The 15,417-nt window shown below is 48.9% G+C and overlaps 1 protein-coding gene across 2 annotated transcripts in view; it reads left to right on the top strand.

Moving 5' to 3' along the window:
• The window catches only part of ARMC9 (armadillo repeat containing 9), a 127,669-nt gene that overhangs the window by 104,119 nt on the left and 8,133 nt on the right, over window positions 1-15,417 (top strand). For both annotated transcript variants that reach the window (XM_048502029.1, XM_048502028.1), the window contains 2 exons: window positions 2,155-2,277; window positions 4,938-5,088. In XM_048502029.1, coding sequence (XP_048357986.1) covers window positions 2,155-2,277; window positions 4,938-4,971 — 157 coding nt within the window. In that variant the 3' untranslated portion in view covers window positions 4,972-5,088. The remainder of the gene's footprint in view (window positions 1-2,154; window positions 2,278-4,937; window positions 5,089-15,417) is intronic.

Below are 15,417 nucleotides of genomic sequence, written 5' to 3'. Positions count from 1 at the left end.
AGGGCCGATTGCAGTCAAAGAGGGAACGCCAAACAAAACGAAAAAGGCTTCCCTCTCTGGCAGAAGACAGCAGTAGAGGGAGACAGGCGAATATCCCTGGGGAGGGAGTTCCCAAGTTTTGGTGCCGCCCCTGAGAAGGCCCTGTCTTGCCTCAGATGGTGGGGGGGAGGAGGCACCCGAAGCTGGGCCTCTGACGATGACTGGAGTGGTTGGTAGGTTCATAGTGTTTGACGGCTAAGGAATGAAGGATGTATTATCTGAAACTGGCAAGGAAGCATTTATACAGGATTAAATGGCTGGACAAAATCAACAACCCCACACCGGTGCATAGCCAAGGAGGGGGAGAGTACGGTATTTCTCGCATTCTTGTCCAAGCCACAAAGCACCTCGGAAGGATTTGAGGATTGGATCCCGCCCGGCAAGTTTTCAGTCGTTCTTGCTGGTTTTCTTGCGTAGTTTCCTCCTACAGTTTCTGTTTCATACCAGCTAGAACGGCAGACAGATAGTTTTCAGCTGATGTAAGTATAAGTCGTCATAGCATTTCCCCAGGCATCCAATGTTGTGGGTTGGTTGCCGCAACAAAACAAGATCATGCCGTGCGGATACACAGCTTCATGGAGCTTGCAAAATAACAGTTTGTGATTCCCATTTTCCATCATGCTTGAAAACCAGAAAGGGTGTATTGTGAACTGGGATAATCCAAAGGATTTAAGATTTAAGTCCAAGGTGGGCTGATTTTTTGACCCGAGACCACATGTGTGTCTGTCCCCGCTTTTGACTATTCTCAGTTGGATGCCAGATTTTCCAGCCAGCGGGGTCTAGTGGTTAAGAGCAGGTGGATTCTAATCTGGAGAACTGGGTTTTGATTCCCCCCCCTCCCCCTGAGTGACAGAGGCTTCTCTGGTGAACCAGATTAGATTGTGCACTCCAACGCATGCCAGCTGAGTGACCTTGGGCTAGTCACAGTTCAATTCAATTCAATAAGCCTTTATTGGCATATACACGATAGTTCCAGTTAAAATATAGTTCCAGTTAAAAAATACAGTTCCAGTTAAAAAGTGAATAGTAAGAAACTTCGCGTTTGTCATACATTCAGTTTACAAACTTCTGACAAAAACTTTGCCACTATAAGGCAACAATGAAAATCCTGACAATTTAAAAGCATAACTACTTTATCTGATTCAGTATAATCAATCATAGGGTCTATAGCTTGGGCTAGCAGGCTGGATCGGAGTTCTTGGTATAATACGCAGTTCAGGAGAATGTGTGGGATGGAATCCAGCTGTCCTATGCTACAGGGACAGAACCTCTTATCGCTTGGAAGACCTTTAAGTCTTCCTCTATGTAGCATGATGTTAAATCTAGCCAGCATATAGGCTCTCCCGTGTATGGGATTTGTGAGCCTGTAATATAATAGGCTGGGTATCCCTGAAAGGAATTGACATATTTGTTGGTGAACAAGATTTATTTGCCAAGCTCTGCAGTTGTTGATAGTCCATTGCTAACAGCCTCTCTTTAATGAGGTCAAAAGTTTCAGTAAAAGTTAGCATATTGAAGGAGTCACTGTCATAACCCAGTTCCCCGATCTTTGCTGTAACTATTGTGCACCATTTTGAATGGTTAGTCACAGTTGTTCGGAACTCTCTCAGCCCCACCTACCTCACAAAGTGTCTGTTGTGGGGAGAGGAGGGGAAAGGAGTTTGTAAGCCACCTTGAGTCTCCTTACAGGAGAGAAAGGTGGGGTATAAATCCAAACTCTTCTTCTTCTTCCACTGGCAGGATCCAAATGTTTCAAAAAGGTGAATTTTTAAAACAAGAACCCCCTCTTGGTCTAATAGTCCAAAACGGCAACAGATGCTAAAAAAATGGCATCAGCAGAATAAAAGTCGTACAAGCGTCTCGACTCTCCAGGGAAGCGATGGAGAGAGGTGTCCCAAGAAATCCCCTCTTCGACCCAGTGGGTTTGATGGCGGGCGGGAGGGGCAGGGCTTACATGGAGCTCCGTCCACCTCAGCAGACTGTGAAGAGCAGGATGCAAAATATCTTGCAAGCCCAAATTGCTCTTCTCTACTCCAGGAAAAAAGGAAGGTATTAATTGATCGGCAGTGGATCACTTCTGGCTACATTGCTCTGCCTTCTTGTTTTCTTTGCCAGGTCAGAAGACGATGCCCTCTCTTCCTGCAGCAGGGATATCCTCGCCCAGTGTGGCCAGCGCTCCCGCCCACCGACTCGCTGTGGGAAGAGGCCCAGCTTTTCTGAATTCTGTCTGCCTTCCTCGCGTAAGGATACTCGTGAGAACACGCCCGCTCAGCTGACTTTAAGCTGATCCCTGCATAGCCCACTCTGGTCTGAGTTGTGTTGCTGTCAGAGGGCTGAGGACAGTGGCGCTCAGTGAGTGGAGCGCTCAGTGTGAGAGTGGAGTCCAAATCCGGAGTTGCCCTCGGTTTAAATGTTTGGCTGGAGAGATGGGACCTCTTTAATTATATGCAGCCCTAAATAAAAGCGTCTTCAACTGCCTCCTGAAGACGGAAAGCAACGGCGTCAGGCACGCTTCCCTGGGGAGGTTGTTCCAGAATTGTGGAGGTGCCTCCAAAAAGACCCTCTCTCATGTACCCACTAAACAAGCCCCTTTGATTGGTGGGATAGTCAAGAGCAGGGGTCTTCAAACTATGGCCCTCCAGATGTTCATAGACTACAATTCCCATGAGCCCTACCACTTGGCCATGCTGGCAGGGGCTGATGGGAATTGTAGTCCATGAACATCTGGAGGGCCATAGTTTGAAGACCCCTGGTCAAGAGGGTCCTCTCCTTGTGACCTTAATTCCTGGGCAGGGATGTATGGGAGAAGATGGTCCTTCAGATCGTTTGGTCCCAAGCCATGTGAGGCTTTAGAGATCAAAACTAACACCTTGAATTGGAACGAGGAGTATCAGTAGTCAGTGTAAATGCTATATTAGCAGGATCATGAGCTTCTGATAGCTGGCCCTGACCAGCAGTCTACTCTTGAAAGGTTAGAGAGTGGCGGTTCAGATGTAGGATTACAGACAGCCCTCCCCTGCCATCATGGCCAATTGGCCATGCTGGCAGGGGCTGATGGGAATTGTAGTCCATAACATCTGGAGTGCCAAAGGTTCGCCACCACGGGAGTATGCTGTTCTGGGGGCAGCTTCCAAACGTTCTTTGAGAGTAGCCCAATTTGGAGGTTCCAAGGAATAGATACCAAATGTAACCCAGTATGATTGTTGTGCGGAATCGACCAGATTTAACTTTCCAGACCCCACCTGTCCGTCTTGAACTGGTCCTTCCTGATGGGAGGTTCATTTCTAGCCATCATAGAACATCTTGACCCAAGCTCAAAAACTGTGTGGTGTCTTTGAATACCAAGTCGGTTTATGGCTACCAATCTTGATCCTCTTTGATCTGAGATTGCAAATGCCTTAACAGACAAGGTGATCGGGAGCAACAGCCACAGACAGCCATTGCTTTCACCTCCTGCCTGTGAGCTCCCAAAGGCACCTGGTGGGCCACTGCGAGTAGCAGAGAGCTGGACTAGATGGACTTTGGTCTGATCCAGCTGGCTTGTTCTTATATTCTTATGTTCATGTAACTAGATTCTAGTTGGTAACAGCTGGTGGATGGGAACGAAGATGAATAGCTTGTGGGCTATAGTATAGGTCCACATATACTGACCCCCATATGCTGACTCGGTGGTGGTCTTGACCTTCAAAGGCCTATATCTGTAGTGGCGACCCTTTGGCACGCCAGATGTTATGGGCTACAATTCCCATCACCCCCTGCCAGCATTTGTAGTCCATAACATCTGGCATGCCAAAGATTCACCACCACTGGCCTATATGGTTTGGAACCAGCACACCTGAAGAACCACCAGCTCTGTTATGACTCCACCCAACCACTGTGGTCATCTTTGAAGACCTTTCTTCTGAGATAAGGCAGATGGCGATTCGGGGGCGGGGGCGGGGGAAGGGAGAGAGTTCTTGGCCATAGCCCCAAAGCTCTAGAACTCTCCCCCCTGGGAGACACTTCCGTTCTCTTCTGCTGCTGTCCTCAATTTCCTCAGTGATCCCTCCTTTCTAAATTGATTACCATCCAAAAAAAACCTAAAACAATAAATATTACAATTTAAAACATACAATCAAGAAAATATTGATGTGTATAAAGTGGCGTAGGAGGTTAAGAGCTCGTGTATCTATTCTGGAGGAACCGGGTTTGATTCCCAGCTCTGCCGCCTGAGCTGTGGAGGCTTCTCTGGGGAATTCAGATTAGCCTGTGCACTCCCACACACGCCAGCTGGGTGACCTTGGGCTAGTCACAGCTTCTCGGAGCTCTCTCAGCCCCACCCACCTCACAGGGTGTTTGTTGTCCTATAGGAGAGAAAGGGGGGATATAAATCCAAACTCCTCCTCCTCCTCCTCCTTCTGCTCCTCCTCCTCCTCCTCTTCTTCTTCTTCTTCTTCATTTCTCTTTTTATGTTTTGAATGTGTTTTAACCCTGTTTTTCAGTTGTTTTAGTGATGTGTGTTGGGGAGGTAGCTTTTAGTGGTTTTAAAATGGGATTCTGTCTTAAGAACATAAGAATGAGCCAGCTGGATCAGACCAGAGTCCATCTAGTCCAGCTCTCTGCTACTCGCAATGGCCCACCAGGTGCCTTTGGGAGCTCACAGGCAGGTGGTGAAAGCAATGGCCTTCTGCTGCTGCTGCTGCTCCCGAGCACCTGGTCTGCTAAGGCATTTGCAATCTCAGATCAAAGAGGATCAAGATTGGTAGCCATAAATCGACTTCTCCTCCTTGAGTGTTTTAAATGGTTAGCTGTCATCATGAGCCAAGGGCAGGACAAAATGTTGTACATAAATAAAATAATGCGTGGTGCAGAGTTTCCAAATCTGAAACATTTCTTTTTTTTTTTTTTTTTTTTCCAATGCTACCTGAATGTAATGGATACCTCGGGGTGTGAGTTCTGGGCGTCCAGGACAGGTGAACGCACCTTCCTCCGGGCTGGCAGCCGGGAGATCCTCACTCCTTCACAGTCAGCCTGAGCTCCCCAGGACGGTGTAAATGCATCTTTGCACAGGTATGGGGGTATGACTGTATTAGAGCTATCGTTATTTTGATAGATCTAATATGGTACAAGTACTTGAAGTTGAAGTACAGTTTTACAAAGCCTTCCCGATCATCAGGGAAGGAGGAAGTAGAGTGGGGGAGGGGGTGTAGTAGAAGCCTGAAGAGCCATTTCTTTTGTCTTCCCTGCAAAGAAGAGAGTAGAAGAAGAGTTTGGATTTATATCCCCCCTTTCTCTCCTGTAGGAGACTCAAAGGGGCTGACAATCTCCTTGCCCTTCCCCCCTCACAACAAACACCCTGTGAGGTAGGTGGGGCTGAGAGCCGGTGAAGCTGTGATTCAGCCCAATGGTCACCTAGCTGGCATGTGTGGGAGTGTACAGGCTAATCTGAATTCTCTAGACAAGCCTCCCACAACTCAAGTGGGCAGAGCTGGGAATCAAACCCGGTTCCTCCAGATCAGCGTGCACCTGCTCTTAGCTACTACGCCAGGTTGCTCTTTGCCTGTTCTCACAAACATAGTAGATTATGGGATCTGCCACAAAGTGGGGTGTGTGTGTGTATGTGTGTGTGTGTCTGTAACAAAGCTCTGCCCCGAAGAGAATCTCCCTTCAACACAGGGCAGAGCACCAGTGTATAATCAGCCTCTTTCTCATATTTTAGTATCCTGCTTTTCAGGGACCTCAGGATGACATGGGTGGGAAAGAGACCCCGGTTTCTCGTGAACGCCCTCTGTGGCTTGTCAGGCTGAATGGTTCTGATTGTCCCCAGATCGCTCAGGAAGCTCTGGCACACTCTTGTCAGTTTGTAATAGGTTCAAGGTGCAGGAAAAGAGATTCCACCTAAACATTAGGAAGAACTTTCTGACCGTCAGGGCTGTTCAACAGTGGAATGCACGGCCTTGGAGAGTGGTGAGTGGAGGTTTTTAAACAAAGTCTGGATGAACATATGTCAGGGTGATTGTGTGTTGCTGCATGGCAGGAGGATTGGACTTGATGGCCCTGGTGGTCATAAGAACATAAGAACAAGCCAGCTGGATCAGACCAGAGTCCATCTAGTCCAGCTCTCAGCTACTCGCAGTGGCCCACCAGGTGCAATTGGGAGCTCAAATGCAGGATGTGAAAGCAATGGCCTTCTGCTGCCGCTGCTGCTCCTGAGCACCTGGTCTGCTAAGGCATTTGCAATCTGACATCAAGGAGGATCAAGATTGGTAGCCATAGATCAACTTCTCCTCCATAAATCTGTCCAAGCCCCTTTTAAAGCTATCCAGGTTAGTGGCCATCACCACCCCCTGTTTCAGCATATTCCAAACACCAATCACACGTTGCGTGAAGAAGTGTTTCCTTTTATTAGTCCTAATTCTTCCCCCCAGCATTTTCAATGAATGCCCCCTGGTTCTAGTATTGTGAGAAAGAGAGAAAAATTTCTCTCTGTCAACATTTTCTACCCCATGCATAATTTTATAGACTTCAATCATATTCCCCCTCATACGTCTCCACTCCAAACGAAAGAGTCCCAAACGCTGCAGCCTCTCCTCATAAGGAAGGTGCTCCAGTCCCTCAATCATCCTCGTTGCCCTTCTCTGCACTTTTTCTACCTCTTCGATATCCTTTTTGAGATGTGGCGACCAGGTCTCTTCCAACTCTATGATTCTATGTATATGTCCAAGGAAGAGCTGTGAGCGACAACCAAACTGGACAGCTTGTTCTCGTGAAGCACGAGTTTAGCCTCTCCTGCAAAGAATCCGTGCTCAACAGGGCCTCTCTTCCATGCCGGATCCAAATCAAACATCTTTACGATTTCCGGTTTCTCCCAGATTTCATAGTAATTCTCCTTGTTTGGAAGCTGCTAGAACTAAACACATCTTTGATTTTCCCACACCCCTGCTTTCAGCCTGGACCTGCAGCATGATAATTCTGGTGAACAGAGAATGTCCTGGGGGAGAGGCATGAAGCAGTGACATTTCACACACAAGATGTTATCTGATCCCTGCCTCTCGAGTTGCATATTGACACAATTTTTCATTGCAAAAAGTGGCATAAAATTACAGGGCTGGGAACCTACCCAAGTGAGCCGAACCAAAGCTGGGATTTTTTCCCCCTCTGCACCAATAAGCACAGCAGGTGGACTGATGTTCAAGTTTAGGCTTTTCAGATGCTTTTCAAGGTTTCTTGGGATTCCTCCTAGAGCAGCGATTACTATTGGGATTGCCGTTGTTCTTTTTCGCTACAATCGTTCGACTTCAATTTGTAGCTCCTCATATTTCGTGATCTTTTCCAGCTCTTTGTCCTCTACCCTGCTGTCAACTGGCACTGCAACATCGATGATCCAAACATGTTTTTTCCTCTACCACTGTTATGTCTGGGGTGTTGTGTGCCAGGTGTCTGTCTGTCTGTATTCTAAAGTCCCAGAGTATTTTTTGCTTCTTCATTTTCTGTGAGATCTTCTCTGGCTTGTGCTCGTGCCAGGTCTCGCTACAGGGCAGGCCGTACTTTTTGCAAAGGTTCCAGTGCACCGTTGCTGCTAGCCTATTGTGACGTTCGAGATAGTCAGTTTGCGCTATTTTCTTGCAACAGCAGTTGATGTGCTGTTATTATTATTATTTATTTATCAATAGTAATTAATTAATTAATATTTTTTTTATTATTATAAAAAACAAAGGGTCTGCTTTTTTCCTATTTCCTGGTTAATTTGGTGGGGAGGCAAACACGTGCAGGAATGGAAAGGGTATCTTCCCCCTCTCACTGCAGTTAAGAGCATAAGAACTGGCCTGCTGGATCAGACCAGAGTCCATCTAGTCCAGCTCTCTGCTACTCGCAGTGGCCCACCAGGTGCCTTTGGGAGCTCACAGGCTGGAGGTGAAAGCAATGGCCTTCTGCGGCTGCTGCTGCTGCTCCTGAGCACCTGGTCTGCTAAGGCATTTGCAATCTGAGTTCAAGGAGGATCAAGATTGGTAGCCATAGATCGACTTCTCCTCCATAAATCGGTCCAAGCCCTTTTTAAAGCTATCCAGGTTAGTGGCCATAACCACCTCCTGTGGCAGCATATTCCAAACACCAATCACACATTGCGTGAAGAAGTGTTTCCTTTTATTCGTCCTAATTCTTCCCCCCAGCATTTTCAATGGATGCCCCCTGGTTCTAGTATTGTGAGAAAGAGAGAAAAAATTCTCTCTGACCACATTTTCTACCCCATGCATAATTTTATAGACTTCAATCATATCCCCCCTCAGACGTCTCCTCTCCAAACTAAAGAGTCCCAAAGAGTTCCCTACTCAAATCTACCTTTAAAAGACTCTGGAAGATCCCATGTCTCCCTCTTGTCTAATTGGGATGTTTTGGGCTGCTCAGAATGTGTCAAGAGCAGCTTTTGCTGGGCCTGGGCTCACCAGAAGTGCATTCCACATTCAGATACGAGATTCCACACGTGCGTGCTCAAGGCGCGTTGTCACCTACAAAGCTTGTATTGCGCACTATTTTTTCAGAATGAGCTCACCCAGCAAATATGGCTTAGCTGCAGATAAGGCAGAAGAAGAAGAAGAGTTTGGATTTATACCCCCCCTTTCTCTCCTGTAGGAGACTCAAAGGAACTGACAATCTCCTTGCCCTTCCCCGCTCACAACAAATACCCTGTGAGGTGGGTGGGGCTGAGAGAGCTCCAAGAAGCTGTGACTAGCCCAAGGTCACCCAGCTGGCGTGTGTGGGAGTATACAGGCTAATCTGAATTCCCCAGAGAAGCCTCCACAGCTCAGGCGGCAGACCTGGGAATCAAACCCGGTTCCTCCAGATTAGATACACGAGCTCTTAACCTCCTACGCCACTGCTGCAGACACAAAGAAATATTTCTTCAGGCGATGTCCATGAATGTGTAGATTATGCTGCTGCCAGATTACAGCCTACCTAGTTTAGATGGCCTTGAAAAACGCTTCATGGAGGATAGCTCTGGTGACAGCTATTAGGAATAATAGGTTAATGGAGCCTCCATGACCAGATGCAGTGTAGCTCTGAATGCCCACTGTAGTGGTCAGAGAAAGGGAGAAATCCGTTTTAACTTCCCGTGGAATTTTTGGAGGCCATTGTTGGCATTCCTTTGGTCTGATCCAGCAGGACTTTTCTCTTGTCTAGAGCCTTCTGGAGCGCGTAATTTGCCAAGGATTTGCCAGCAGCTTAAGCCTGAATGGTAGGATGGCCCCCTCTGCATATTGAATGTCCCAAGTGGAATCCCCGTCTGTGCCCTGAGAAGCTGCGAGGTCGGTTCCAAACGTGCTGGCTTGTATGTGCAATGGAATAACAGGTCCTGATTCAGAACAGCAGGAGGAAAATTCTTTCCCCCTTAGCACATCTCTGCCCCAGGAAGAAAACCCCTCAAGTAAGGGAGAAACAACGCATGAGAACTGACGAAGATCCATTGCACCTCCTGTTGAGCAGGATCGTAACTGCCGAAAATGGCACCTGGGGCAAGCACAACGGCTCATCCCGACCTGGGTATCACTTGCGCAGGTCATGTGGCGGTCACATTGCCAGCCCTCCCCCCTGCAGCTGTGCCCCTGCCCAAACTCCATGTGGAGTTCGAGACTTGCTGAGCCCAGGATTGAACTGAACAGCCGGGCGGACTTGCTCCAGCTTTATAACGTTGGCTCAGCCTCCCAGTCACCACCTCTCCAGTCAGGTGAAGCTTGGGGGGTTAGAGCCAACAGTATAAAGCTGGAGCAAGTCAGTCCAGCTGTTCAGTTCAATCCTGGGCTCAGCAAGGCTCGACCTAGCCCAGAGTCAAAGCTATAAGGGGGCAGGGGGGTGCACCACGCACCGGGGGGGGGGGGGGAAGAGAAAATCGAGCTTCAAGGTCTCCTGAGAAGTGTAGTTCCCACCAGGCCGTTTTTCAGCCTGAACTGAACAGGCCGCTTTTTCAGCCTGAACTAAAATAAGGGGGGGGGGGGGTATTTATTTATTTTATTTTTTATTTATATTTATATTTATATACCGCCCTCCCCGAAGGCTCAGGGCGGTGTCCATCAACACTAAAACAATTTAAAACATCAAATACATAATTTACAATAAAATAATAAATGAAATACTAAAACTACAGATGGCTTCAGCCCCTCCTTCCCCCTTTATGTACCCACGGGAGGCCAGATGTTCTTATGGCGGAGTTGACATCATCCCGGCTGGCCAAACGCCTGGCGGAACAGGTCCGTTTTACAGGCCCTGCGGAAACTCTGTAAGTCCCGCAGGGCCCTGATCTCACCCGGAAGCCTGTTCCACCAGGTAGGGGCCAGAGCCGTAAAAGCCCTGGCCCTTGCAGAGGTCAGCCGGATCGCCTTGGGGCCAGGGATCACCAGTAGGTCCGCCTCCGACGAGCGGAGGGGCCTAGAAGGGCGATATAGGGAGAGACGGTCCCTCAGATAAGCAGGGCCGAGGCCGAGAATGGCTTTGAAGGTCAATGCCAAAACTTTAAACATGACCCGGTACTCAATTGGCAGCCAGTGCAGTTGGTATAGGACCGGCATAATCCGGTCCCTCGCTGTTGCCCCAGAGAGGAGCCTGGCTGCTGCATTCTGTACGAGTTTCAATTTCCGGATCATGGCTAAAGGTAAGCCCGCGTAGGGTGAGTTACAGTAGTCTAATTCAGAACCGGGCGCCATTTTTCCCCCCTATGCCGCTGACCTAGCCCAGCCGATCCTAGCATCGAACAGGCCCATTCAGGGTGGGATAAACCCATGCTAGCCTGCCCAGCGTCCAATTGCGCCCCTACTCCTGAACTCCATGCGGTGTTTGGGTGGGAGTATAGTTGTGAGTGTGGGTCAACTCCACATGGTGACTATCATACGTCGCGGTTGAGTGTGGCACATGGCCTGCCGAAGTGGTGCCCAGGGCTGCAGCCCCCTGACACGCCCACTTGTTACGCTATTGCCTCTGAGCCATTCACGTTTGTATCTGCAAACGTGAGGACAAGCTGTTCGCTTTTCTTGAGCAGCAGTGGCGTAGGAAGCTAAGAGCTCGTATATCTAATCTGGAGGAACCGGGTTTGATTCCCAGCTCTGCCACCTGAGCTGTGGAGGCTTCTCTGGGGAATTCAGATTAGCCTGTACACTCCCATACACGCCAGCTGGGTGACCTTGGGCTAGTCACAGCTTCTCGGAGCTCTCTCAGCCCCACCCACCTCACAGGGTGTTTGTTGTGAGGGGGGAAGGGCAAGGAGATTGTAAGCCCCTTTTAGTCTCCTGCAGGAGAGAAAGGGGGGATATAAATCCAAACTCCTCCTCCTCCTCCTCCTCCTCTTCCTCCTCCTCCTCTTCTTCTTCTTCTTCTTCTACTCCTGAACTCCATGCTGTGTTTGAGTGGGAGTATAGTTGTGAGTGTGGGTAAACTCCACACGGTGACTATCACATGTCGCGGTTGAGTGTGGCACATGGCCTGCCGAAGTGGGGTCCGGGGCTCCCGCCCCCTGACACGCCCCCTTGTTACGCTATTGCCACTGAGCCATTCACGTTTTTATCTGTAAACGTGAGGACTAGCTGTTCGCTTTTCTTGAGAAAAGTGAAAGCGCAGAGTCTTGTGATTCTGTTACGTGATTCTCTGGCATGCTGTAATTTCCAGTCACAGGAGGTGCCCCGAGTTTATGCCAAACCTGCATGCCTCCTTGGTGTAATTTTAGAAAGATACCTCTAATGAAACTTTTGCTGGTGCGGGCAGGCCGGTGGGAGGGTTGTTCCTTTGTCCATTCAAGCTCTCCCACCACTATTAGTTGCTTATGAGTCACTGGCCGACAAATGCCATATTTCTTCTCAGGTTTCTTGCATGCCTTCAAGTCTGTTTCTACCAGGAAAGCAAATAAGCAGAGGGAAGGCAGATAAAGTTTTATGGCTCTGCAAGGGGGGAAATAGCTGCCTCACACGCTTCTTTCTAACACACTTGCCAAAGTCACACTTTGTCATCATGGGCGGCTTGTGTGATGGAGCCCTGTGAAATATTTTCCCACGGCCGGTTTGCCCTCCCGTGGCTTTGTAGCTTGTTAATCCTGGACTTGGTTTGGGTGCAAAGATAGATGGGAAGGGACTTCACTAGCCAGGCCACGCACTGTAGAATAGCTGCTGCTTCTCCTAATGCAATACTAGAACCAGGGGGCATTCATTGAAAATGCTGGGGGGAAGAATTAGGACTAATAAAAAGAAACGCTTCTTCACGCAATGTGTGATTGGTGTTTGGAATATGCTGCCCCAGGAGGTGGTGATGGCCACTCACCTGGATAGCTTTAAAAGGGGCTTGGACAGATTTATGGAGGAGAAGTCGATCTATGGCTCCCAATCTTGATCTTCCTTGATCTCAGATTGCAAATGCCTTAGCAGACCAGGTGCTCAAGAGCAACAGCCGCAGAAGGCCATTGCGTTCACATCCTACATGTGAGCTCCCAAAGGCACCTGGTGGGCCACTGCGAGTAGCAGAGAGCTGGACTAGATGGACTTTGGTCTGATCCAGCTGGCTTGTTCTTATGTTCTTATGTTCTTATGACTCTGGTCTGATCCAGCTGGCTTGTTCTTATGTTCTTATTCTACTTGGAAGTCCTTTTCTCTGGACTGGGACGGGCTACTGTTCTGGAGTAGAACATATGTGCCGATTTGGTCCCCAGCATTTCCAGACAAAGGTGCTCCTTCATCCCGAAGGATTGGGCAAAGCTCGGAATGATCCAGAGGGCAGCTGAGAGGAGACCCTGCTGGGTGAAATATATTAATTCGTTTATGATTTTTAGGTCCTGCCTCATATTAGCATCTTCGGGCAGCTCACAAAGGTTAAAAAAAACAATTAAAATGACAATAGACAAAACAATTAAAACAGCAATGAAAGTTACAATACAACAGTCCCCCTGTTAGGTCTCAAACCTTAAGCCAATAGCCGACCCTGCGCTGTTAACCAGTAGTGTTCGTTGATGTGGTTTTTATAATGTTTGGGATTTTGTTTCTGTTTTAATCGAGGTTTTAATGCTTTGTATTGCCTCGTTGAGCCCCTTGGGGATGGGCAGGGTAAAAAATTCGGGGATGAGGTGGCCCATAAATTTAATAAATAAATAAAATAACCTTCTAGTGCATAGGTGTCAAACTCGCGGCCCTCCAGATGTTATGGACTACAGTTCCCACCATCCCCTGCCAGCATGTAGTAGAGGTTTTGCTGAAGTGCGACATATAAGGCATCCCCCGAAAGTAAGACATAGCAAAGTTTTTGTTTGGAAGCATGCCTGACGAACAGAACACAGGAAAAATAAGACATCCCCTGAAAATAAGACATAGCGCATCTTTGGGAGCAAAAATTAATATAAGACACTGTCTTATATTCGGGGAAAGACGGTAGTGGATTTGAGCAGGGTCTGCCTGCCACTGTGGAGTGGCGATCCAGTTGCTATGTGAGTTCAGGGTCTCCAAAATTGGAGAGCAAGCTGAGAACACGCCCGCCCCCTCCTCAATTCCTCAGACTCTCATATACCTGGGCCCTGTATTTAGGGGTTATCTAACCCCAAGCCGAAGCGTAACATGAACAGCGATATACGTCCCTATACGTGCACTCCAAATGCAATTAATAACACCAGTGGGATACCCGTAATAATGTTATCACTTTCAGGAACGGCAGCTCTTGCAACAGCGGGGGCCGCACGCTCGAAACGGCCTGTGAGCCACTACAGTCAACCCCTTTCACGAAAAGAAACAATTTCAGAATCCCGCCCGTTGGCTCTGGGCCCCCCCGAGTTCATTGCGAGCCACGGGCGGATTTCGATTCCAGCCGATGGCAATCTTTCTTGGCAAAAGCCTTCCCCGGCTGGCAGAGATCTTTGGGCAAGTTAACAGAGGTCTGTAAAAGGAAAGGGGGCCGAGCGGGGGCCGATCCTCTTACAAAGGATATTGGCAGAGAGGCCCTTCAAACAGATTTCCAGCGGCCCAATTAGCATACCCCTGCCGTCCGTCCGTTGCAAGTATTTGCAAAGGGGAAACCTCTTAACGGCGGGAGCAACGTGAGGAAATTGGAACGCTGGGCTGCTAACAGTCTCCATGGCAGGTGGATGGGCTGTCCTGGAACGGCAGGCTCTCCAGGAGGGAAGATTGAATGCCTCCCAAATCCGTCGCCTGCCCATCACAATGACTTCCTTTGATGGGAGGAGGAGGAGAAATGGAAATCCTTTTGAAGTCCTATTTTAATTACTGGCCTACAAATGAGACTCCCTCGGGAGCCCCTTGGCATTATTTCTTTTAATGTTGCCCAATGACTGTAGGGTCACATCCAGGCTATTAAGAACTATGCCACTTATGTGCCATGCGCAGGGGGCAAAAATGTACTCAGTGCTTCATTTTCTTTTTAACGTTTTTTTAAATTTTCACACGTAAAACAAAGCACAGCGTGGTGTAGTGGTTAAGAGCAGGTGGATTCTAATCTGGAGAACAGGGTTTGACTCCCCACTCCTCCACCTGTGTGGCAGACGCTTATCTGGTGAACTGGATTTGTTTCCCCACTCCTCCCCTTGAAGCCTGCTGGGTGACCTTGGGCTAGTCACAGTTCTCCCAGGACTCTCTCAGCCCCACCTGCCTCACAAGGTGTCTGTTGTGGGGAGATGAAGGGAAAGGAGCTTGTAAGCCACTTTGAGACTCCTTACTGGAAAGACGATTATAAATCCAAACTCTTCTTCCTCATATTTCGTCACCGTAGCTGGTAGCCACTGACAGACGTCTTCTCCATGAATCTGTCTAAATACGCAGCAAAGCTATCCTTCCGCACCTGTGGCCAGAGGTGGGATCCAGCAGGTTCTCACAGGTTCCCGAGAGTAGGTTACTAATTATTTGTGTGTGTCGTGAGGGGGTTACTAATGGGTGATTTTGCCACGTGATTTTTGCCTTCGTTATGCCCCTCCTCTCAGCAGTAGCGCACAGAACTTGAAGCAGTCTAGCAGGAGGTGCACCGGTGTGCGTGGCAGCCTGCGCCTGCGTGCATGTGTTTCCCGCCCAAGGACTGGCGCAGCGGCTGCGTCCTTGCCACAGCCCCGCCCAGGAATGCCCCTCCCCCGGAATGCCCAGCCACGCCCCTGTCATGCCCCACCCAGCCCCATTGGCGCTACGCCACAGTTTGAATCCCACCACCATGGGAACCTGTTACTAAAATTTTTGGATCCCACCACTGCATGTGGGGGGGGGGGGTCTTGCCAAACCGCTGCCCCCAATGTAGCCCCTGCCCAAACTCCATATGGAGTTCAGGAGCAGGGCTGCAGTTGAAAGCTGATCCGGACAGCAGGGGCTCGTCCCATCCCAAATTCCATGTGGAGTTCAGAGCAGGGCGGGCTCGTTTGGATCCCACCACTGCCCAGGGCCA

The sequence above is a fragment of the Sphaerodactylus townsendi genome, linkage group LG06 (genome assembly GCF_021028975.2).
Source record: "Sphaerodactylus townsendi isolate TG3544 linkage group LG06, MPM_Stown_v2.3, whole genome shotgun sequence".
NCBI classification, from domain to species: domain Eukaryota; kingdom Metazoa; phylum Chordata; class Lepidosauria; order Squamata; family Sphaerodactylidae; genus Sphaerodactylus; species Sphaerodactylus townsendi.
Note: the sequence above shows the minus strand (reverse complement) of the source record. Positions and strands in the feature narration are given on the sequence as shown.